The sequence below is a fragment of the Pelophylax lessonae genome, assembly GCF_965119305.1.
Source record: "Pelophylax lessonae genome assembly, chromosome: 8".
In the NCBI taxonomy this organism is placed as follows: Eukaryota; Metazoa; Chordata; class Amphibia; order Anura; family Ranidae; genus Pelophylax; species Pelophylax lessonae.
Window position 1 is genome coordinate 247,072,010 of NC_138775.1, and position 26,573 is coordinate 247,098,582.

The 26,573-nt window shown below is 45.0% G+C and overlaps 1 protein-coding gene across 1 annotated transcript in view; it reads left to right on the top strand.

The window, feature by feature from the left end:
- SPATA6 (spermatogenesis associated 6) overlaps positions 1–26,573 on the top strand; it is a 175,249-nt gene that overhangs the window by 58,973 nt on the left and 89,703 nt on the right. The window contains exon 6 of the mRNA XM_082266220.1: positions 10,668–10,852. Within this exon, the coding sequence (XP_082122346.1) occupies positions 10,668–10,852 (185 nt within the window). The remainder of the gene's footprint in view (positions 1–10,667; positions 10,853–26,573) is intronic.

A 26,573-nucleotide genomic window follows, 5' to 3' on the forward strand; every position in this document is an offset into this window, starting at 1 on the left:
GGTAGGGGGCTGTGCACGCATCCACATTTTTGCTATGAGCTTACGGGCATGGAAGAGCGTTTCATGCAGGAAAATGGTTAGGAATTTGTCAGCCACGTCATCTGGAAAAAAGCCTAGGACACACTGTTTAATATCTAGCTGGAGTGGGGAGCCCATGTGATCATGTAGAAAGGTGATGACCTGTAGCCAAAAAGTCTGCACCACAGGGCACGACCAAGGAATTCAGTTTTAACTTGATTTGCTGTGCATGAAGAATAGTAAGATCTATGGATTCTACTGCAGAGACTTGGTTACAAACAAAACTGGTAGTGGAAAGACATAACTGGTGGTAAACTCAGGAGGAAAAAAAGGGAATATGGGAAAAAGGAAGATGAGTTGATAATGTTTAGGAGAATTTACAAGAATTTACAGGCAGAAGATGGAGATTAACCACTTGCCGACCAGTCATGTTGACTGTACTGCGGCAAAGTGGCTCGATTCTGTCCATCGACGTAGACCTACGTCACTGGACTCCTCCCCCTGTAGGCGGCGCTCGCGCGCTGCCGGAGGCACGCTCCCGCTGTTTTCAGTCTCAGCGGGAGTCGGGCCAGGGGAGGAGCTGCTCTTCCCCCGATCGTCGGGGAATCGAGTTTGGAGATCTGCCCGCTTGTGTAAACAGAGCGGGCGGATCTCCTAAGTCAGTGGTCCTCAACTCCGGTCCTCAGGGCCCACTAACAGGCCAGGTTTTAAGTATTACCTTGGGGAGATGCAGACTAGAATACTGCAATCACTGAGCAGCAAATTATATCACCTGTGATGTATTTCAGTTATCTTGCAAACCTGGCCTGTTAGTGGGCCCTGAGGACCAGGGTTGAGGACCACTGTCCTAAGTGACAAGGAGTGACAGATTGCAGTGTTCAGCATAGCTGAACATGCGATCTGTCCTTGTGTCACTCAGTCACCTCCCCCCACACACGTTAGTAAGCACCAGGCATACATTAACCCCTCCCTCTCCAATAAAATTAACCCCTTCCCTGCCAGTGTCATTTTTACAGTAACCGTGCATATTTATAGCACTGATTACTATAGAAATGTCACTGGTACCCCCAAAAGTGTCAAAAATGTCAGTCAAGGGTCCGATCTGTCCGCCGCAATGTCGCAGTCCCGCAAAAAAAAATTGCAGATCGCCGCCATACGCGTTTAAGAAAAAAACACCAAAAATTACATAAATCTTTCCCTTAGTTAGTAAACGCAATAACTTTTGCGCAAACCAATCAAAATACGCTTATTGTGATTTTTTTTTACCAAACATAGGTAGCAGAAAAGAAATTAGCCAAAAATTTAAAAAAATTTTGATTTTTACATTTTTTGGGCGGGGAATTTCATCTAAAAAAATGTTAAAAATATTGTTATTTTTTCAAAATAAACGCTTTTTTTTTGTTTATAGCACAAAAAGTAAAAATCGCACAGGTGATCAAATACCACCAAAAGAAAGCTCTATTTGTGGGAAAAAAAGGACGTAAATTTCGTTTGGGTACGGCGTTGCATGACCACGCAATTGTCAGTTAAATTTGCACAGCGCCGAATCGCAAAAAGTGGCCTGAACGTAAGACAGCAAAATCCTCCGGTGGTAAAGTGGTTAAAGGCAGTGGATAGAATTGAATGGGCTATAATTGTGCAGTAGGCCAGTACTCGTCAGTAGCTGTAGTAGTACAGAAAAAGGGATCTTTATCACATAAGTACATGTTCTCTCTTTAATAGTTTGGCTAGGTGCTGATTAACCTACTTTTTAAGTTGTAGGAGGAATCCAGAGTACACAAACAGAAAGGCTCCCTGGTGAAATGTGATCCCAGAAACTCCAATCCTGGAAAGCAAGAGTGCTAGCAAAAAATCAAGCCAAAAAAATCAAGCAAAAGAACAAATAAGTTCATACATAGTTGCCATGGGAGACTGTGCATCTGGCATTTGCACTGTATTTTTAATAGGCACTTGAAGGTGCCAGAGAGTGATTTAGTATCTGGAGAGATGAAATGAGAATATGCAATCATCTCACGACAGATCGAGTATATTAAATGATTTACTTCATTACAGAATATTGACATGTAATGCTCCAAGACTTGACAGACTTTTCCCCAGAGACTGAACAATTCCCGCTACAAGCTGATTGCACATACTTGTTTTCTGTATGTTCTCCTCTTCAAGCTCATACGCCGCTTGGAATTCTGGCATGATCCATTTCATGGTGTGATTCCTAGGCATCTATTATTCCCCAAATAGCCAATATGAAGGAAAATTATAAAGTATAATTACTAAGTTCACATTTTTTGCCGGTTCACACTTATGCGATCACAGACATCGCATATGATTCGAGGGCGCACAAAATTACATGCGATGTCTGTGCGGTGCAAGTTCAGCCATACAGTTTGTATGGCTGAATTCGCACCGCAATCGCAGTGAACATGCACAGGACCCTTTTTTTGGTCCGCGGCAGAATCGGATCGCATGGTGGTTCACACCAGTGCGATCGGATATCTGTGCGAACTGTCAGATCGCACTGCGATATGCGATCTGATCTGGAGGTGTCGTTAACTTTGAATTGATACCCCCAGCATATTGCATATGGCAGTGTGATGGCCATCCCAGTGTGAAGTGGGTACCAGACCTTCTATAGACAAGTCAAAATGGAGGGCTCAGAAATGTTTCTTACCCACACACATTCTCTATTGGAACTTGGAGCAAAATGAATATATGGCCGAGTCACATGGCCTTGTGCCCACACATTCCTCTATAGAGTGATAGCTTTAACCTATTCAGTGCCGCAATGAGATGAATGACGTCTAGTGACCAAGTTTGATGCTGCAGACCCCATTCATTTTGATTTCCAGCTGAGAGATTGCCAGGCAGAGGGAAAAATGTCCAAATACTACACTCTTTGGATGTACTATTTAATACAGCTTGGAGTTCACAAACCCTTACATTGTAATGATAATATGGATGCTGACAGTCTCATTAAATCTCTGTCAGTAGTTTGTCACTACAGGGGAGATTCCCTGACCACTGCCATATCAACTTAAAAGAGGAAGAATCTCAAATTTTGAGTGGTCAGCACAACAGGAATGGAGAGGAACACTTCCCACTAGGATCAATTGTGATAACTGCCTTAGAGGGGATTTCCTTAAAGCGGAGTTCCACCCTGGAATACTTTTTTTTTAATAAAAATATCCCCGGGACAGTCAGGGCTAGTACATTCCACAATGGCTAGCCTCTGATCTGTCCCGGGTTGCACTTACCTTTTAGGACAAATACTTACCTTGAAAAAGTATTGTGCAGCGCTGCCATTTCAGGTGTGGGCAGCTTGAAGCCAGCGCGATCCTCTTCTGCGTCCTCTTCCTTCTTCTTCGGTCCCACGATGCACTGCACCGGCCCCGCCGTCACTTCCGGTGCGCGCGCGTCATCCCTCCACAGCTTTTGGGCATGCCCAGAAGCTGTTTGGAAGGGAATGACGTGCGCGCCCCGGAACTGACGTCGGGGCCGGTGCAGGCACAATGATTCCTGGGAGCGATGATGTTCAGCTCCCAGGAATCATTGCAAAGCCAGGAAGTGAAGACGGGCCGTGGCCGCCGAGGGGAGGAAGAAGGAAGTAAGGTAAGTATTTTCTTCTCTACGAGGTAAGTAAAAAAAAATGCGATTATCCATTTGTTTTTCAGGTGACCCAGAGCGAGAAAATGGAGGTAAGTATCATTTTAGAGTGGAACTCCACTTTAACTCTGGAGTGATTTCCTCTCTAACTGGAGATTTGCATTTCTTTCTGATCTTGTTAGATTTTTGGGTTGATTTACTAAAGGCAAATAGGCTGTAAACTTGCAAGAGAAGCTGTGCGCTGCGAGGGAATTTTCTCCAGATCTTGGTGATGGGGATAAAAGTTCACTATGCAAAGACTAGCCAATCACATGCAAGGAAAAAAACAGCATTTTTGCAGAATTGTGACTAATTTTGCCCTCTCTAGCTTTAGTACATAGTTAAAAAAAAAAAAAAAAGAAAATGTAATCAAACATAAAAAAATAAATAACATTTTTATTTTGTGCTATCACCAGTTGGTGTCTCTGATTACCACCACACCATTAATGTCATGAGGCTGTACTGCACCGGTGACAGTATGTAAAGAAAAGAAATTGTGATTGTAATTTTTTTTTTCTTCTTCATTTTCCAAAAAATTATGACAAAAATTACAACTTTATTTTCAAATTTTTTTAACGGAAACAAAGAAAAAAACGTTTTTTTCCCCCCAATTTTTCAATATTTTTTAGTTTATTTAGCAAAAAATTAAAAACCCAGTGGTGATTAAATACAGTACCACCAAAATAAAGCTCTAGTTGTTTTAACAAAATGATAAAAAACTTTGTTTGGGTACAGTCTTGCATGACCGCAAAATTGCCATTCAAAGTGCAACAGGAAATTGTCCGGGGGCAGGAACGGGATAAAAGTGCCCTGTATTGAAGTGGTTAAAGTAATATTAAACCCTCTGCATTTTTTTAGCTTAATAGAAAACTTCACAGGAAGGTTAACACTGGACAGTGGAGTCTTCAGCCAGTCTGTTAGCTTGGAGAAAGGATGGGGAGAGGAGGAAGGAGCAGGGGAGTGTCTTGCCATCCTAGGCAATGGGGGCTTCAGTGGGGAAAATCATTATTTGATCCCCTGCATATTTTGTAGGTTTGCTCACTTACAAAGAATGAAGGGTCTATAATTTTGATCATAGGTGTATTTTAAATGATAGAGACAGAAAATTAACCACAAATCCAGAAAAAAAACACATGATACAAATGTATCATGTAATTAGCAGAGAAACAGCCCTTAAGCATAATGTTTCCACCTCTGTGCTTGACTGTAGGGATGGTGTTCTTAGAGTCATAGTCAGCATTTTTCCTCTTTCAAACACGGCGAGTCAAAGTTAATGGCAACTCAGTTTTGGTCTCATCTGACCCCAGCACTTTCTCCAAATCCTTCTCTGAATCATTTAGATGTTCATTGCCAAACTCCAGACCGGCCTGTACATGTGCCTTCTTGAGGAGGGTGACCTTGTGGGCACTGCAGGATTGCAATTCATGGGGGCGTATTGTGTTACCAATGGTTTGTTTGATGATTGTGGACCCAACTACCTTGAGATCATTGTTGAAAAATTAGGTGCGCAAACAAAAATTAATCTCCAGCAGCAACCGAAACTTTAACCTTGATAAAGTAAACATGTGATGTGCAAAAATGGGTGTGCTAGATGTGAGCAATGTGTGTTGAACCAAAAGGGAAAACACAATGAACAAAATACCTAATGAATAAATATACACAGATATTATAAATGGTGTACAATGTGAACAAAAACGTGCTATGGAAATATAAGCAGTCCAAAACAAGTCCAAGATGAAAAAAAGGCTGATATCTTCTTGATGGTGAATGAAGGTTAAGAAAAGGACGTGCAAACACCAAATCCCTCTTGGCACCCACGTGTAAAGAAAAGAGAGGTAATACCCTTACCAACTTAACATAATAAAACACTTAAGAAGATCTCCCTTTCCAGTTGATGCCTCATCAGGGGAAACGCGTCGGGGGGAGAAGCCTGCGCCATCACCACCCGTGGTCCGCGCTGCAGAGCGGCCACGTTTGAATTTGCATTTGCCTATTTATATCTCTGTATATTTATTCATTAGGTATTTTGTTCATTGTGTTTTCCCTTTTGGTTCTACACACATTGCTCACATCTAGCGCACCCATTTTTGCACACCTTGAGATCATTCACAAGCTACTTCCGTGTAGTTCTGGGCTGATCCCTCACTTTGTAGAGCCACCTTTTGTGGCAATCACAGCTGCAAGTCGCTTTGGATAAGTCTCTATGAGCATCTTACCACTGGGATTTTTTCCCATTTCTACTTGCAAAACTGCTCCAGCTCCTTCAAGTTGGATGGTTTGTGCTTTTGAACAGCAATCTGACCACAGATTTTCTATTGGATTGAGGTTTGGGCTTTGACTAGGCCATTCCAACACATTTACATGTTTCCCCTTAAACCAGTGTTGCTTTAGCAGTGTGTTTGGAGTCATTGCCCTGCCGGAAGGTGAACCTCCCTCCTAGCCTCAAATCACACACAGAGCGGAACAGGTTTTGCTCAAGAATATCCATGTATTTAGCACCATCCATCTTTCCCTCAACTCTGACCAGTTTCCCAGTCCCGGCTTCTGAAAAACATCCCCACAGCATGATGCTGCCACCACCATGTTTCACTGTGGGGATGGTGTTCTTTGGTTGATGTGATGTGTTGGGTTTGCGACAGACATAGCGTTTTCTTTGATGGCCGAAAAGTTCAATTTTAGTCTTATCAGACAAGAGCACTTTCCTCCATACATTTTGGGAGTCTCCCACACCCCTATTTGGCAAACTCAAAACGTGCCAATTTGTTTTTTGCTGAAAGTAATTGGTTTCTTCAGGCCACTCTGCCATAAAGCCCAACTCTATGGAGCATACGGTTTATTGTCGTCCTATGTACAGATACTCCAGTCTCTGCTGTGGAACTCTGCAGCTCCTCCAGGGTTATCTTTTTTCTCTGTGCTGCCTCTCTGATTAATGCCTTCCTTGCCCAGTCCATGAGTTTTGGTGGGCGGCCGTCTTTAGGCAGGTTTGCTGTTGTCTCATGTTCTTTCCATTTGGTTATGATAGATTTGATGGTGCTCCTGGGGATCATCAAAAATTTGGATATTTTTTTATAATCTAACCCTGACTTGTACTTCTCAACAACATTGTCCCTTACTTGTTTGGAGAGTTCCTTGGTCTTCACTGCAGTGTTTGGTTAGTGGTGCCTCTTGCTTAGGTGTTGCAGCCTCTGGGGCCTTTCAAAAAAGGTGTGTGTATGTAATGACAGATCATGTGACACTTAGATTGCACACAGGTGGACATCATTTCACTAATTATGTGACTTCTGAAGGTAATTGGTTGCACCCGAGCTTTTTATGGGCTTCAAAACAAAGGGGATGAATTCATACGCACATGCCAATTTTCTGTTTTCTATTTCTAAAAAATAGTTTTATGTATATATTTTTCTCATTTCACTTCACCAACTTAGACTATTGTGTTCTGATCCATCACATAAAATTCAGATTAACAAAACATTGAACTTAAGGCTGTAATGCAACAAAATAGGTAAGAAGTCAAGGGGGGTGAATGCTTTTGCAAGACACTGTAGATGAAGACAGCCCTTCGTACGGTCGTATGAACCGATACACCCTTATGAATGAGTTCTATATGAAAACTGTTGTACCTGCCAAAGGATTTGCATTTCTGTCTGTCCATTTCTGAGATTTAGACAGCTCTGCCTCTAAGCAGAGTGCTGTCTGGCAAGGGACCAGACCTGATCTTTCTCTGTTGCATGTCTACTCCCCATCCAAAACTGAAAATTAAAGGAGATTTAGCACACTCTTAGGGCTCTTTCACACGGGCGGTCCGATCAGATCCGCCTGTCAGTTTTTTAGGCGGATCTGATCGGATCCTCCATGCAGCTCTATGGGGCAGCGGGTGTCAGCGGAGGTCACCTCCGCTGACACCCGCTGCCATCCGCATCCGATCCTGTGCTGAAATCTGGACGGATGGAAACCCTATTTTTCCATCCGTTCAGTAATCGGAGCGGAGCGGATCTGATGAGAGCGGACAAGCGGTCCGCTCTCCTCCGATCCCCCATAGAGGGCAGCGGGTGCTGAGACACCTCCCTCTCCGCTCTGCAAGCGGAGACGGAGCTGTCATCCGCCCGGCTCAGCGGGGATCGCGGATCGATCCCCTCTGAGCAACACGGATCCGCCTGCGGAGGCGGACCGTGTGAAAGAAGCCTTAAGCCTGTTTTTATGTCATTCTGCTCTTTCCTTCTATCACCATGGGATTGATTTTATAAACTGGAGAGTGCAAAACCTGGTTCAGCTCTGCATAGAATCCGATCAGCTTCCAATTCTTTTTTTTTTGTCAAAGCTTAATTGAACAAGCTGAAGTTAGAAACTGATTGGCTGCCATGCACAGCTGCACCAGATTTTGCACTCTCTAATTTTAGTAAATCAACCCGTATGTAGCATGCACTGCAGCACAACCGGTTGGCTTCTTGTGCTACTTCTCCATCCCCCTTTCTGAGCTCTGCTGTATGGTGGATTTTAAGATATTGCATTCATTTGTGCCTTTATATCTTCTTACCGTTTAACTGAAAGGTCTTTTTAATAATAAAAAGAGTTTTAGCTTACATTTTGCGTGTATGAATACTGTATATGTGTCTGTGCGTGTAGGGGTAGGGGGGGGGGGGGTGCCTGATTGTTTGGCCTGTTGGCATCTATTACTTTCAATGGACCAACTAATGAAAGACCAAAGTAAAGTTTGTGTCCATTGTGTTGTTTCAGCATTCAGACCCCATTACTTTAAATTCCAATTTTCTTGTCACGCTGCCTCCAGCCTCTCTCCGCTAATGATAACCTCATCGGGCTTCAGTATATTTTCCGTTCGCTGAGAACGCTTTATATAATTTACTTTGCTTGGACTGTCCTGATGATTCACGACTGGTTTATCATAGAGATTTTAATTAAAATTGATTTGTTTGAAGGGGAAAAATAAAGCGATATTAACAATGGGAACTTTGGGCCCTGCCAGATAGCAACGGTCGGTCTTCAATTCATCACTTCCCGTATGGCCCAAAGCCGCTGAGCATCCCCGCAAAAACGACAAGAGATTGAAATCAACCTTTATTAGCAGCTGAAAACAACGGCACAGCTTTGAAATTAAACGGAAAACGTGTTTGGAATGAACTGGCCGGCATCAAAATTCTGAGAATAAACAAATAAACCCCATCCCTGGCAACTTCCTGATGCAGATTGGATTCTTTTCAAGTAGAAAAACGCCAGATATCGATACGCTGATGCTGGTTTGATTAATAGCTTTTTTTTTTTTTTCTCCCCCTCTTTTTCATCAGCGCTCAGAAATCTAAATGACTTCCTTCATAATTTCCATTCCTCTTGCTCAGGCACAGCCTAAAGCCAATGATTTTCTTGCCTTTGATTTTTTTTTTCCTTCCCGTGTAGGTATTTGAAGAGGTGTATTGGACAACGCTGTGCCAAAATATCCTGCAGACTTATTTTTCAAATTCATTTACAAGTTGTGTTTGCTGGCTCAAGCTTTGTATTTCATTTATATGCAAGGGGCAAAGTCTGCAGACTTGTTTCAGTCTTTTCTGTAAAATAGAAGAACAGATTTCTTTATTAAAGTTCCACTTTGCCCAAAATGTGATGCATAGAGTACGTTGGGCTGAGTCGCATTCTGGCTTTTTATTTTTCTTGAGGACTCCCAAGACTGAGATTGCTAAACTGACATTTTTGCCTCTGTTCCTTTTCACCAAAGGGCTTTGTGTTTTACCAGGCTGCTTTGTGTTTTTCCACTTCTTTCATTGCATCCTTTACAGTAAAATCATTGAAAACTGAAACAGGGGAAGTTAAATGTTATGGCTGACGTGTAGACCTGAGAACTGAGAAATCTTATCACCAGAGGCAGCGTAAGGCCCCTTTCACACAGGTCCGATCCTGTCCATTCCGTTTTCTGCTCAGCGGGGGATCGATCCGCCGATCCCCCACTGAGCAGGCATATGACAGCTCCGTCTCCGCTCTGTGTGCGGAGATGGAGGTGTCAGATCCCCGCTCTCCTCTATGGGGGAATCGGATGAGAATGGACAGTTTCCATCCGTCCGGATTTGATGGACAGGATCGGATTAGATGTTAGCGGACATGTCTCCTCTGACATCCGCTGCCCAATAGGGATGCAAGGGGCATCCGTTCAGATCCACCTGAAAAATTGACAGGCAGGTCTGAAAGGGGCCTAAGGAAGTTCAGATTCTCAACAGCAAAAGGAAAACTGAGCATGAATACGTGTGTCTAATATAATAATCCAGCTTGAATATGCAAACTCCGTCAAGTGTGTGTCACTCTGTGCTATCGCACAGCACCTTCTGTCCAGCACCTTCCAGAGTGTTGGACAGTAAGTGCAAAAGGGGCCCCCTTAGCTACTTAGTTTCCACCAGATATGTGATAGGCAGGTGCTTCATCTCTACCATCTAATATGAAAAATCCATATTGAAGAGAAAAGAGCTCACTGCTCAAGGTGGTGTAATTGCCTGATGACTCACACCGGTGCATGCCCTGGCTCGTCTCCGTGGAAACTTGATAAAGGAAAAGGAATTGGCAGCACTCCAGGTTGAGTCAAAATCCAGATTTATTGACTGGACATCCAAATATGACAATCGTGACAAGGTAGACGCGTTTCACACACTGACTGTGTGCTTAATCATTACCGTAATGATTAAGCACACAGTCAGTGTGTGAAACGCGTCTACCTTGTCACGATTGTCATATTAGGATGTCCAGTCAATAAATCTGGATTTTGACTGAACCTGGAGTGCTGCCAATTTCTTTTCCTTTATCATGAAAAATCCATATACTGTTAAAGAAACCTGTCCGGTTACAAATTACAACTAGGAGTGAACACACACTTGACTCTTAGAAACTTGGCGACTCCATTAATTGTAAATGAAATGATTGTTGTTGTCCTTATGTTATATAGGGTGATATTATTTTTGTGCAATGTTTTTTTTTTTTTTTTTATAAAATATATTTTCTAATTGATCTGTTTACAGGGTTCTCAAAGGATGCACATTGATGACCTTCAGATGTCCTTGGACAGTCTTAATGATCAGGTGCCCCTAGAGACAGAAAATGGTGTTGCGTCTCCTTACAGGTCTCAGTTTTCTAGGTCGGCTCCATCATCAGTACTAAGACACCCCCCCAGCCCTGTGCTAAACCGATCTTCTCTCAGAGAAAGGTAATACTCACGTTTTTCCCTAGCTACTTTTTATTATTATTTGTAAAGTGCAATTTTATGTGATTCCTGGACATGCATTATAATGCTGTATAGACCTTGATACGCTACAAACAAATCAATCTCAAGGTGTTGTTTTGATTTAATTTCTCAGTTTCAGGGAAGTCATCTGATTTTACGCTGGAGGAAGGTAGTCAGCAGAAATGTTGCCTAATTGTTCAATAGACAAAGTTGCTGAGATTGTAGATTTTTATAAAAGTACAGTTTTCTATCAGATGCTTTTCATTTTGGATCTTGCTGCCTGTCAGTCAGCTCTAAGATAGATTCAGAAGTGGAGTAGGTATACGGTACATTTTAAGTGCACAGACACATTATACAGTGTACTTTTTCATAAAAACAATAATGTTTATTTAAACCTGATAAAGTTAAAAATATTTGTACAAACATTTGATTTAATTACATAGATGTATACAGTATTTAAATAATTAATTTCACACTTATATTTCCGACATGTTTCGCCTTCTTCGGCTTCTTCAAAGGAAAGCGTGATGAGTTGTTCACTATTAAGGCAAACACCAAAATCAATAGTGAGTAGTGATATAATACAATACATTTACATTTGATTCATGAATAATGTGCAAAAGTTAGATAGTATGCAAAATATACACACAAAGGAAAAACCTTAATAATTTCACCTTAAATTTCTTCTGCTTTTAGCCCACCCCCAAGGTGCAACATTTGAGTTAGGGAGCTCTATATGAGAGGGGGGAACTGAAACCTGTCTAAAGCCTCGAACACACGCACCGATTGTTGGCCGACCGATCGGCCGTCTTTGGTCCAGTGTTGTTGTGTTGGTTGAAATGTGCTCTAGACTGCACTCGAATTTTGTCGGCCAACAACCACCAACTGCAGAAGTGATGTCATGTTCTGGTCTACTTTTCGTGTGTTTTTTTTTCTCTGAGCATGCCCAGTCTTGCTCATCTGACTTTTGTCGGCCGAAATCTGTACTGACTGACGAACAATCAGCCGTTCTGGTGACGGCCAACAAAAATTTTATAGCATGCACACCAGATTTTGTTCGGCCGAAAAGTCGCAGTCGGTTGTCGGAAGCATCATACTAACAAGCCCACAATCGGCCGGTCGGGCGTTGGCCGAAAATTTACGGCCAACAATCGGTGCGTGTGGCTTAAGGGTGCAGCCGTTTTTTCCTTTTTCTTTTTCCTTGTGTGTATATTTTGCATACTATCTAACTTTTGCACATTATTCATGAATCAAATGTGAATGTATTGTATTATATCACTACTCCACTATTGATTTTGATGTTTGCCTTAATAGTGAACAGCTCATCATGCTTTTATTTGAAGAAGCCAATTAAGGCGAAACATGTTGGAAATATAAGCATGATATCAGTTTAAATACTGTATACATCTAAGTAATGAAATCAAATGTTTGTACAAATATTTTTAACTTGATCAGGTTTAAATAAACATTATTGTTTTTATGAAAAAGTACACTGTATAATGTGTCTGTGCACCTAAAATCTCCCGCATCCCTACTCCACTTATGAATCTTTCAAAAATTGGGATGTTGGTGCCATTTTTCTATCTGGTCATGTCCACATAGATCTTTGGAATCAGTTCTAAGATAGCTGAGATAATACTCTGAAGCTGTCTGGAGGCTTTTTTTTTTTCCAAAGGGTCAGTCTGCCCAAAACGGACATTTCAGCTTGTGCTAAAAGGGACAGATGGAGTCCATCTAAAAAATATATTTTGGTTTTTATCAGAGACCAATAAACTCTAAGCTACCGGGAGTCCACTCTACAATTAATTGGTGTAGTTGTGTATTTACTAAAATTCATAAGGAAGTTCCTAAATTTGTCTTGGATGTCACCCTCTTTACTAATATCCTGTAAAGAAGTAGCCTAGGTTAGGCAGGGTCAGTAATGAAAGCAAGCCAGGCTCTACCACATATGCCAACAAGTTGCATGTTGACTGGAGGCGAGAGCTGACCCTATGCTTCTGCTCCTTCACTGTCCTAATACATGCTTGGGGCAGCTAGGTCACCTAGCATGATTGGTAATTGCAGTAGAAAACAATGAGAGGTCACTGACTTAGCTTTTCTTTCCCAGAGGAACTGTGCAAATCTTGGTACTGTCTGGACAAAGTTGCAAATCTTTTGGTAGATCAAAAGACTCCTGTATTTCAGCTACATAACTGTTTATCTTGAAGTGATACTCATCTGATAAGTGTCTCTCTTAAAAAATAAAAATAAAAAGAGTTTAAACTGGAAGTTTTTAAGATCCTCTCAAAATTATTTGACACTTCCATACCTCCTACCCCATCAATAGCCCTCCTGAACCATAAACCCATGTCCCTGACACACTGCCAATTTAAGCTTCTTCTCCAAGTCACTACTTCAGCTAAACAAACCATAGCCAAGGCCTGGAAAAACCCCTCTTTATGCATACTCTCAAACAAACACAGAACCACCCAAGATATGATACATGCCAAACTAGAAGCTGTCCTTCAGGACAACGTCGAGAAATTCAAGAAACTCTGGAACCTTTGGGTAACTCACTTTCTACCCCCCGGCCTGAACATTACCTTACTGCGTTCATAAACTACACATTAAATTCCTTACCCCCCTGAGTCTGACATCTTTTCGCCCCCTCCCTTAGGGGGGACTCTTTTAAGCTTCCCTACTCCCCCCCCCCCCTTATTCGTCATATTTTTTTTTCTCCCTTCCTACCTGTTTTCCCCAACCCACAGTCTCCCAGATCTTTCAAGCTCTTGGTATAGTCCCCCGTTGCGGTACCAACAGCTGCTACACATGACTATGGCAAGTAGTGGGAGACAAACGTAATGCTCCTATTCCTCATGCATTCCTTCTTCAATATCAAGCTTGATACCTCTTCTCCCATGATCCATTATGTTTTTTTTTCCCTCACTGATTTGACATATAACTGGCAATATTGTATATACAATGTTCACAGTACCTACCGATTTTATGTACACCTTGTGCCCTAATCTGTGCCATTGTTTCACACCAATTGTTACCTTCAATATAACTATTTGAACAAGAAAAAAAAAGAGTTTACACTTTCTTGCTCTGTGCAACCTTTAAATTTAGGGATGGTTCAAACTTTTTTACAGACTCATTGCCATGACAGCATTAGATTCACCGTGACAGTGATATATTTCACATTTATCATGTTGCAGAGTTAATGTTGTATTAGTACAATTTTAGCAATAGTATCATGTAATACAGCAACTAAAGCAGAACTCCAGCTTTTCCTCCATAAAACAACATTTGCATTGTGCATGTAAATGAATTATACCCCGCTGTCGTTATATCTGTATCTTACCTTATTTGACTGTATAAAGCAGGTTTCTGTGTCTGTGATGTCACTCCTCTTGGCTGAATTTCAAAGTTCTCTGACTTCCAGTTTCCTTTCTTTACCGGTCGTGATACTACATGCCCCATCATGCTTTGAACCTCTGTAGTTTCAGGGTAGGCTATGGGAGTCACTTGTAGAAGTTCTGGGAGTTGATGTGGGTGGGTCCGAATGCAGATCGCTCTTCAGTCTGCAAATGTGTAATTCCTGTCTTGCAACATGCCAAAGAATAATGTCTTACTGCAAGACTACAGAGGAGAGCTATGGGAGGTTATTATGAAGGTGTTTCCTTCATATGTAAATTAATAACTTCACAGAGAGCAGGGCTCTGGGAGGGTGTGATCTGAGGGATGGGACTCTCACTGCTCACACTAGTTGGCATATTTAACTGGGCAAGATTGTATTCTAATTGGGATCAATTCAATCCTGTGCAGCAGCAGTACATCTAGCAATCAGAACAGGCTGTGTATGAAGGGGCTTCCTTTTGAATGATGCTGTGATCTGTGAGGAGGGACTTGGGAGGTTTGAGCTCTTCCTGTAGGAGTGACTGGGTGGGATTAAATGGTAATTAGAATGTATTCCATCCCACATACCATCAGAGCTCTGAAGGAAGTTACATTATTTGCAGACTACAGAGGGGTGTGTTCTAGGCTAGAGATTGAGCAGGAAGTGGCTGTAAGGCCCCAGTTTATATTCAGACTATACAGTCTGTCACATGGCAAAAAGCCTTAACTAAACTCACAATATTAGAGGATCTGCAGACAACAGAGCAACATGGTACAGAGGTATGATGTATGCTGGAACTGGGCATTCCATTCATAGCGAAGCATATCATTCTAGTGAAGAGAAAGTTGGAGTTCAGCTTTAAGCATAACATATATGCTGCAGCCTGTACCTAGCATTTAGGTAGCAGTGTATCCTGCTGAAACATATCCTTATTACATATTGATCCTACCAGTAGATCTATTATTTTTCCACTTTACCAGGGTGATAAAGCTGTTTGTTCAGTAGTGATATTGCACAGCATCATTGCCACTTTCTTAGAAGACATGTAGTGTTAAATGGACTTTAAGTAAGCAACAAAGTAATTAAAGTCCAACTTCAGCAAATACTTTTTAAAGCGTAACTTTAAATTCTGCTTTTCTGCCTCCTCCTTCCTACCTTTGGACAGTTTTTGGGGGGTTTGCGGGTATCTGGTTTTGACAGGTACCTGCTCTTACTTCTTCTAGTCGGATCACCACGGCAGCTCAACTAGAAGTTCTTCTAGCTCACCCCTCGTCCACAGTCTTCTGGGGCACGTCATAGGTCCCAGAAGGCTATAGGGGGCCACTCACAAAGTGCAGCGCGGCTCACACATGCACAGTGGGCAGCTGGTGGTAAAGCCACAAAGAGTCACAGCCACTGTGTGTGTGTGTGTGTGTATATATATATATATATATATATATATATATATATATATTTATGTATATTCATTTTTTTTTTTTACTTTTGGTTTCTTGTATTTAACCTCTTGAAACCTATGCTCCCCTCCTTCCTTTTTGGGGAGGGATGATTTCTGCATGTCTGTATTTGTGCACCTGAACATAGATGGGCTGGTCAGCTTAGCTCTGAGGAAGAGGGTGTGCACCGGAAATGCGTTAGCCTGTCAGCATAGCGGGGTGCCGTGGGGGAAACGTATCCTGCACAGAATGTTCTCATCTTGCTCACACACTCTCACTTGTTACAATTTTGTGAGTTTTCATTTAGACCAGTTTTACATTTTCCAATAAATTATTATCGGTAATGCACTAGATGCTTGCGCCTTCCTGTTTGTTTCTTTGTAGTTTCACCGTTCTTTGATGAAGGAAAAGCTTGAATGCTAAAGGAGCACCAGCAAGTGTTTAAGCAGTAATACTGAAGAGTGAGTTTGAACCTGATAAAGATCAGAGAGGCATCTGCTGACAGACGGCACAGCATGGGGTTATTAGCAGCCCCTCACAACTTATTGACTTAACAACAGCACACACAGGCTTATTCAGCAATGATGATCTGTAAAGTGTATTTAGTAACCAGCAGCTGCCATTATTTTAGTGTCAGGTTGTCAGCTTAAGATTTTTGATTGGTTACTGTGGGTAACTACTCTTTGCACTAGTCGTTTAAAGGAAATGTAATCTCTAACTGAATGACATTTAGTTTTCTATTAGTTTGCTAAAGCATTGTATGATGTTTATAATGCTATATATGTATATTGAGTATTGTGTATTATTGAGTTCAGTTGTATACAGTAAGTCTCCATTCACACTGAAGCGGCACGACTTCTGCACGACTTCGGGGGCGACCTGTGAAGTCCCGTGCACAGCGAATTTGGCGCGACTTGCAAGAACTTCATATAATGAATGTCTATGCAAGTCGCTCCGAGGTCGCCCCGAAGTAGTACAGGACCCTTTTTCTAAGTCGGAGTGACTTGTGTCGCTCCTATTAGAATGGGTCCTGTAGCACTGCATGGACCGCGAGGGACCGCGACTTGTCAGGCTGACAAGTCGCCTGACAAGTTGCGGTAGTTCTATTGATGCAACAGCAAACAAGACATTTGAATCAACTTGTGGTAACAGTTCGGGGAAGACCCCTTTCAGTTCCACTATGATTTTGCACCTATGTACAGAATCAGTTCCATAAAGACTTAGATTAATGGGTTTGGCATGGAGGATCTCAAGTGGTCTGCATAGAGCCCTGACCCCAACCCTACTGACTATCTTTGGCACAAATTGCAAAGCTGATTGTTAGCCTCTCTTCTCATCCAAGCTCAAGCTAAATGTCAGAGATTCCCACAGACACACTTCAAAAATGTATAGAGAGCCTTTCCTATAAGGCTAAGTTTATATAACCTCAACACACAGGCTTATTCATCCTGTGCTTGTCTCCGTTATGAAAAGTAATCCGTAATACAGGAGCGGCAAACTCTATTTCATCGCAGGCTGCATCATGGTTGCCCTGAAAGGGATGATTGTAACTAAGATTAGATGTCCAGAGCACCCTACTTTCTTTACATCAGATGTCAAGAGCCCCCCAATCAGAAGTGACCAATCTGGGAAGAAGCTAGAAGTGGAGCAAGGAAGCAGAAAATGCAGGTTCTAGAGGAGGACCCAAGGAGGGCTGGAGTCAGCTGCCTGAGTCTGCTGAATGGTGAGACTAGGTGAGAAGAGATGGGAGGGTGCTGTGGCTGCATAGAGAGGTGCAGAATCTGTAGGAAGAAATCTGTCCTACTCTCTGCAGCTGACTGCTAAGACAAGGTTGAGGTGGAGAGGAAGGGGGCGCAGCAGCTGCGGGAGAGGTGCGAGAGCCACATAAATTGACCTGGTGGGCCGTATTCGGCCCATGGGCCTTGTAATTGACATATGTGGCATAAATTAACTCTTTTCAAAACAGTTTAATAGGTTAGGTTTTAACCCTGTAAAAGCTACACCACCACACTGCAAGCACATGCGTTACACACGATTGTAGGGCAGTTTTGGTGCAAACCTGTCCGCTCTAATGGGTCACGTTTGGTGGAGCTGCTGACCTTCGAATGCAGCAGGGAAGTTATTAATGTCATGCCAGCATCAAGGCCACATGTGTGCATCTCGGTCCAGTTGCCTTTACAGCTTTGGGGGGATTAAAGATGCAGCTCAGTCACCTGTTTTTGTTGCCTCAACTGCAAGTGTAAACAAGCGCTAAGTTTTACGGCTGCTATAGCTACATTGAGGAGACCCGCTTCATATTAATGTCCAGGTTCCTGGGCTGGGATGTACAGTGTGCTTATATAGGTGTGAGCATCAGGTGTCCACAAACATTTGGCCATATCGTGCATCTCCCATCTTGTGTAGTGCTAGAACCCTCTGCTGTTTCTCTGTGATTGCCCTATTGGTGTGATTGGTGGTCAACTATACAATGCGATCATTTTAATAAGTCCGACGTCTGAAACAATCCGTCAGTGCTACACAACTAATATATTTATCAAAATAATGAAAAAATCGGAGGCCTGCATCAGCAGATCTCCAGCAGAAAAGTTGCAACTTAGGCTCAACTACACAACTAATACATTTGCCTGTGTCAATCTGCCCACTTTCATCTTCCAAAATGTATAAAAAATTGTTTTATTAGTAAGTGCCGGTTCACACTTCAACAATGTCAGACATTGCAAGTGATTTGCAGTGCACTGCTCTGCAAATCACATGCGATGTCTGTCCGATGCGAATTCAGCCATACGGATTGCATGGCTTAATTTGTATCGCATTTGGACCAAAATCGCACAGGACCCTTTTTTTTTTTGGTCCGCACCAGAAGCAGATTGCATGGGTGTTCACACCTATGCGATCCGATTCATGTCCAAATTGACAGTTCGCACTGGTCTGGGGGTGTCGTTAACTTTGTATTGACGCCCCCAGCGATTTGCATATGGCAGTGTGAACTGCCTGCGAGTGGAGTGCGGTGCAGGGTGCCCTTAGTGGATTCGCAGGGTGCCCGTATTGTATATGTGTGAACCGGCACTAAATGATTGTTCCATACACCACCCATTTAGCTTGTGATTCAATTCACCTGATAACTTTGATTTTATTCAGTCCCCCAAATTAGGATGAAGGTTGAAATTATAGAAAAAAACAATTCACAAATGCAAGATCCAGTCAGAATATTGAAAAGATAATTTCTCTTACGTCATCCGACAGTCGCCGCCTCTTCATATTCGTCAATAATGGGGTTATTGACATTTGCTCCGTAGGAGTAGCTAGGCAACAGAATATATTAATATCAAAGCTTTTAACATATCCCACCCCCAGGGGGTGGTCCCCTCAGTCAATACCTCCCTGCTTCCTGCATTTCCAACTCAGTTTCTAATGCCTAGCTTAGGAGTAGGTTGGGCTGTTCCTGTGCTGGGGCTATCTGTCTCAGCCTCCATTCTTTTTTGATTTTATTTTGAGTCTTTTCTCTCTTTCTTTTACTTAGCTGTTGTTTTTCAGCATTAGTTAGCTTCTTCGGATGAAGATGATCGTGCGGCGCTGGGTCTCAGTCTGGCCACCCTGGATCCCAGGGCTCAGGGCCAGGGGCTTCCCAGCCTGCCATCAAGCGTTCAGCTTAGGTTTTGCCCTGGCACATTCAACGACCCATCCCTGTTCGCTGCAGGGATGCTATCGGTGAGGTGGCTACCTCACTGGACGCCATTGCGGTTTCGCACCGCAATTCCACTGCGTCATGCTTGCGACACTCCCTGTCCTCAGTGCAGCGGTTTGGTCGCTGGAGCAGGCTCCCCACGCCATCCGGACTGGTAAGTGTAACTCTATGTGGGGACCTGTCTGTTTGGGTGTCAGTCTGGGACTGTGTGACCCTGCATGTCTGTGTGGCTGCTGTGCTCCCTGTCAGATTCCTGTGTGGAATTGCTGCCTGTGTGTGGGCTGTGAGGGGGGGGGGGCTCTCCCGCTCTGCTGGGTGAATACATGAAGCAGTCAGATTTGGGACATGCTGTGCGGCGATCGCTGCGGCGACCCGCCATTTTTTTGAGCAGAAATCACGGTGGCCGGTCCTGTGTGGTTAGACACAGCGTTTTGGCGCCAAGCGCCGCCATTTTAGCGGCGATCGATCAGGCCACATGTCGGCGCCATTTTCTGTTTGCCCAGAAAAATCCTCAGCCGAGCGGCCATGTTTGTGTAGCCTTGCATAGGCTTCATAGGGGCGGTCAGTCTTGCATCACTTCCTTTTGCTCTGGGACAGCGGTCGGTGCAGCAGCCTGTGTGATCTCTCCAGGTTTTTACCTTTCCTTTTTTCCTGTATTCCTTGCCCAGTTTCTTGTCTCTGTGGGGGTCAGTGTATTCAGTGGGTGCGGTGGGCTGCGCTCGCCGCGATCTTAAAGGGGCAGTACCCTTTTCTTACTAATTTGCTGGGGCATGGATTCTCAGGATTGCAAGTTTCCTCCCACCCTGGTGGGGGGCCAAGGGGCTGCTGCTTCCCCCGAGGGGGCTGATCTGGCCACTATTGTGGCAAATTTAGCTGCTCAGGTGCAGATGCTGGTGGCTGATCGATCCACAAAACGGCCCAGGGTGTCTATTTCCTCTGATTCAGAGGGCGATGGGGCTGCTATGGCTGGAGTGCCCTTCTCAGGGTCTCACTCATCCCTAGACCTTGTGGGGTCAGACGGGGAGGCTGAGGTGGAGGGGGTTGATAATTCTCCCCCTGGCTTGTCTGAAGAGCTTGCACTCATGGATGAGTTGGTTGCTTCTATCAAGCAAACGCTGCATTTACAGGATGAACCATGTCCTCCAGTTTTGATGTCCTCTTATGGGACGCAAAGAAAGCGCAAAACATCGCATGTTTTTCCTTGCTCTACGGAATTTTAGCGCGCTGTTGATGAGCAATGGCGCAATTTAAAGAAGCCTTTTGCTGTGCCGAGTAGATTCAAGCTGCGTTATCCATTTACACCCGCCACTGATGAGCGATGGTGTGTGCCGCCTCAAGTGGATCACACGGTGGCGATTTTGAATAAATCCACTGCGATCCCTGCTGAGGATACCCCGGTGTTCCGGGACCAGACAGACAGGAGATTGGAGTCTCTGGCCCGTCATGCTTATACGGTTGCTGGTTCTATGTTGAAGCCTATTTTTGCTTCCATTATGGCAGCCCAAGCTATTGCGGATTGGACGCAGGTGCTCAGGCGCACCCTGGTGGCTGATTCTGCCCCGCCGACAACTTTGGCTATGGTGGATCAAATTCATCAGGGTGTCATGTATTTGTGTGATGCGGACTTAGATATGGTCCCTTTGGCTGCGCGCCTTTCTAGTGTGGCGGTATTAAACCGTCGCCTAATATGGTTGAAATGTTGGTCTGTTGACCAATCTTCTCGCAAGACTTTGGCTAATTTGCCCTACGCGGGGTCTCGCCTTTTTGGCAAATCTTTGGATACTCTGATAAAGGGTATTTCTGGGGGTAAGAGCACTCTCTTACCCCAAACGCACAAAAATAAGTTTGTTCGTGGTAAGAAGAATACATCGTTTAGGGCCTCTCAGGGGTCCTTTCGTGCCTTTCGGTCGCACTATAAGGGCAAGCCCTTCAAGGGACAAGGCTCCCAGAAGAAGCCGTGGGCGGGTAAGCAGAAGTCCGGCCAGTCCGGATCTGCTGCCCATAACAATACGGCCTGAAGGGACGCCCTCACCCGGTTCTGGGGTGGGGGGACGTTTGCTCGGTTTTCTTCAACCCTGGCTGGACCGAATTCGGGACAGGTGGGTTCAGGAAATCGTTCGATCTGGATACAAGATCGAGCTTCTCTCTCGGCCGGTGGGCAGATTTTTCCCCTCAAACCTTCAGCTGACTCCGGAGCGATTGCGGGATCTGCACCTGGCGGTGCGGGACCTGCGGGCCCAGGGAGTGGTGGTCCCGGTGCCTCATCGGGACAGATTTCGGGGGTTCTATTCCAATCTGTTCACTGTGCCCAGAAAGGAGGGCAAGGTACGTCCGATTCTGGACTTGAAAGCTCTGAACCGCTTTGTGCGGGTTCGCAAGTTCCGCATGGAATCCCTGCGCTCGGTGGTGGCTGCCCTGGTTCCGGGGGAATTCATGGCCTCCATCGACTTGAAGGATGCATACCTTCACATCCCCATTTTCGAGGGTCACCAGAGGTACCTTCGATTCGCCATTGCGGAGGATCATTACCAATTCGTAGCGTTGCCCTTTGGTCTCGCTTCAGCTCCGCGGGTTTTCACCAAGGTGCTTGCGCCGGTTCTGGCTTTGTTGAGAGCACAGGGCATTTCTGTCCTGGGGTATATGGACGATATCCTGATTCGGTCCGCGACCAGTCAGGGCCTGGTGAACGACCTGTCCATCACGATGCAGACTCTACAGGAGTTTGGTTGGACGATATATCTTCCAAAGTCGACGCTGTGTCCGTCGGTTCGTCTTCCCTACTTGGGGATGATCCCGGACTCTGTTCAGGCGAAGGTCTTCCTGCCGGAAGACAAACTTCGGACACTTCAGTGCGAAGTCAGGTCCCTCAGGGACAATCAGTGCTCGTCCCTCCGGACGTGTATGGGATGTCTGGGATTGATGGTTTCGGCTTTCGAGGCGATTCCCTTCGCCCAGTTTCACACGCGGGATCTTCAGGCGGAGGTCCTGGCCAAGTGGGACGGGCGTCCGCAGTCTCTGGATCTGCGGCTGTCGTTGAGCCACCTCACCCGCAGGGGTCTTTTGTGGTGGCTCCAGTCCCCGGCGGTGTCGGGGGGCAAGTCCTTTCGTCCTTTGTCTTGGACGGTGATTACCACGGATGCCAGCCTGTCGGGCTGGGGTGGTGTTCTGGGCGTTCTGTCCGCCCAGGGAACTTGGTCGGAGGAGGAATCCTCCCTTCCGATCAACATTCTGGAATTGCGAGCGATAAATCTCTGTCTTCTGCGTTGGACGGACAGGCTTCAGGGCCGTCCAGTTCGGGTACAGAGGGACAATGCCACGGCGGTGGCCTACATCAACCACCAAGGGGGCACCAGGAGTGCCTGAGCGGCTCGGGAAGTAGCCGACATTCTGTCTTGGGCCGAGACGCACGTCCCGGTGATATCTGCAGTTCACATTCCGGGGGTGGAGAACAGGCGGATTATCTGAGCCGCCAGACCCTGGACCAGGGAGAATGGTCCCTCCACCCGGATGTCTTCCAGATGTTGTGTGCGAAGTGGGGGTCCCCAGATGTGGATCTGTTCGCGTCTCGTCTAAACAACAAGGTGGAAAGGTTCGTGGCAAGAACGCGCGATCCTCGGGCAGATGCCTCAGACGCATTAGTGGCGCCCTGGCATCAGTATCGTCTGATGTATGCCTTTCCACCGATTCAGCTGCTGTCCAGGCTCCTTCGCAGGTTAGCCTCGGAACCGCACACGGTGATTCTGGTGGCACCGGACTGGCCTCGCCAGTCTTGGTACGCAGACCTCGTGAATCTGGCGGTCGACGCTCCGTGGCGTCTGCCACTTCGGGAAGATCTCCTGTCTCAAGGACCGATATTCCATCCTGCTTTACAGTCGCTGGCTTTAACTGCCTGGCTGTTGAAAGCCAGGTCCTGAAGGATACTCCCCTGAGGTCATTCCCACTTTGATCAAGGCTAGAAAAGCCTCCTTGGGAAAAAATTACTACCTTACTTGGAAAGCATACTTTGCCTGGTGTGAGTCCAGGGGGTATTCCCCTCGCTCGTACTCGGTGTCGAGAGTGTTGGCTTTCCTTCAAACGGGCGTGGACCAGCGTTTGGCGTTGGCCAAGATTAAGGGTCAGATTTCTGCGCTGGCCGTTCTCTTTCAACGCCCTGTGGCGTCTAACTCTTTGGTTAGCACCTTTGTTCAAGGGGTGCGACATCTGGTCCCTCCTAGGAGGGAGCCTTTGCCTCCATGGGATTTGAACCTTGTTCTGTCCGCATTGCAACATGCTCCTTTTGAGAAAATCAGGGAGATCTCGTTGTCTCTGTTGTCCAAGAAGGTTGCCTTTTTGGTGGCTATAACTTCGGCTCGCAGAGTGTCGGAGCTGGCGGCCTTGTCCTGCAAATCCCTGTATTTGGTGATTCACTTGGATAAGGTGGTCTTGCGACCTAACCCGTCTTTTCTTCCGAAGAGGATCTCGGAATTTCATCTCAATGAGGATATTGTCCTGCCTTCGCTTTGCACGAAGCCTAAGCATACGAAGGAGGTGGCATTGCATTCCTTGGATGTTGTTAGGGCAATCAGGGTTTACCTGTCATCTACAAAATCCTTTCGCAAGTCGGATTCTCTCTTTGTCCTTCCTGAGGGACCTCGGAAGGGCATGGCGGCGTCGGCTGCGACCATCGCCAAATGGATCAGACAGACCATTGTGCAAGCCTATGCTTTGAGGGGGAAGGTTCCTCCTTTCCCTGTGAAGGCGCACTCTACCAGGTCTCTGAGTACGTCTTGGGCCTATCGTCATCAGGCTTCTGTGGCCCAGGTGTGTAAGGCGGCGACTTGGTCGTCCGTTCACACCTTCTCCAAATTTTACAAAGTGGATGTTCAGGCATCGGCAGATGCTTCCTTTGGCCGCAAAGTTCTTAGTGCGGCAGTACCTTAGGGTCCCTTGTTTGGGCCCTTGGCTGTTGGGGTGTTTTTACCCCTAGGTTACTTGTTCTTTCCTGGGTTGTTGCTCCTGTTGAGCACGTTTTTTCCTGTTGCCCAGTTGGTTCTCTTACTTTGGTAAGGTTCCTTTCTCTGATGTGGGTACTGCGTTGCTTTAGGCGCGGCTGCTTTTTTCCCACCCCTCATGTCTACACTGCTATGGGACGTCCCCATTAGTGACGAATATGAAGAGGCGTCGACTGTCGGAGGACGTAAGAGAAAACTGAATTTTTGTAAAATCTTACCTGTAAAATTCCTTTCTCTGAGTCCTCCGACAGTCGCCGCCCCCGCCCCTCTTTTGGGGTTTGTTTATGTACTCTACTGCTATGCTACTGAAACTGAGTTGGAAATGCAGGAAGCAGGGAGGTATTGACTGAGGGGACCACCCCCTGGGGGTGGGATATGTTAATAGCTTTGATATTAATATATTCTGTTGCCTAGCTACTCCTACGGAGCAAAGGTCAATAACCCCATTAGTGACGAATATGAAGAGGCTGCGACTGTCGGAGGACTCAGAGAAAGGAATTTTACAGGTAAGATTTTACAAAAATTCAGTTTTTATCAAATGAATAGATTGATATGTACAGAATGTGGCCAACATTAATTTCAGTGTCGGCTCTTTCAGTGAACAATATGGCTTTATTTTCTCTAGTATTGACTTATCTGTCCTCTAATGAATGCTCTGACCACACATCCAGTCTCTGTATGGGTCAAGGACCCTTATTTTACCAGTGTGTGTCTTCTACAGCACGTCGACAATCCATATAACCGATCATGTGATTTTTTTTTTTTCTGTGCTTTTAACATTAACAGCAAAATGGTAAAACATACTGTACTCCTTCTGCTAAATCTGCCAAGACCTAGCTGCGTGTCAGAAAATGACTTTCAGCTCATCCAGCCGAATAGCACTATAAAAATTCAAATTATCATGAGTTTGAACTCAGATCTTTTTTTTAGATGTGTGGGATGCAGTTAAACAAACAATGTTCCCAGCGTGCCAAGCTTTTCTGCTGGAATTATACATCCTGACAAGAATCTAGAATGCAGTCTTATTTCTTTCCCTAAGAAATGATCTAGTGAGAGATTTTAAAATAAACATATGATATATATATATATATATATATATATATATATATATTTTTTTTTTTTTCAAAGAGAAGCTACATTCTTTCTTCTGCTTTAAATCATATAATTCCAAAGATTTTCTTTTTCTTAAATGTGCAGTCAGTTCTAAGGCCTCGTTCACACGGGCGTAACCTAATGCCTGCATGCAGTCAGTTCTAAGGCCTCGTTCACACGGGCGTAACCTAATGCCTGCATGCAGTCAGTTCTAAGGCCTTGTTCACACGGGCGTAACCTAATGCCTGCATGCAGTCAGTTCTAAGGCCTCGTTCACACGGGCGTAACCTAATGCCTGCATCCAGTCAGTTCTAAGGCCTCGTTCACGCGGGAGTAACCTAATGCCTGCATGCAGTCAGTTCTAAGGCCTCGTTCACACGGGCATAACCTAATGCCTGCATGCAGTCAGTTCTAAGGCCTCGTTCACACGGGCGTAACCTAATGCCTGCATCCAGTCAGTTCTAAGGCCTCGTTCACATGGGCGTAACCTAATGCCTGCATGCAGTCAGTTGTAAGGCCTCGTTCACATGGGCGTAACCTAATGTCTGCATGCAGTCAGTTCTAAGGCCTCGTTCACACGGGCGTAACCTAATGCCTGCATCCAGTCAGTTCTAAGGCCTCGTTCACATGGGCGTAACCTAATGCCTGCATGCAGTCAGTTGTAAGGCCTCGTTCACATGGGCGTAACCTAATGCCTGCATGCAGTCAGTTCTAAGGCCTCGTTCACACGGGCGTAACCTAATGCCTGCATCCAGTCAGTTCTAAGGCCTCGTTCACATGGGCGTAACCTAATGCCTGCATGCAGTCAGTTCTAAGGCCTCGTTCACATGGGCGTAACCTAATGCCTGCATGCAGTCAGTTCTAAGGCCTCGTTCACATGGGCGTAACCTAATGTCTGCATGCAGTCCGTTCTAAGGCCTCGTTCACACGGGCGTAACCTAATGCCTGCATCCAGTCAGTTCTAAGGCCTCGTTCACATGGGCGTAACCTAATGCCTGCATGCAGTCAGTTCTAAGGCCTCATTCACATGGGCGTAACCTAATGTCTGCATGCAGTCAGTTCTAAGGCCTCGTTCACATGGGCGTAACCTAATGTCTGCATGCAGTCAGTTCTAAGGCCTCAT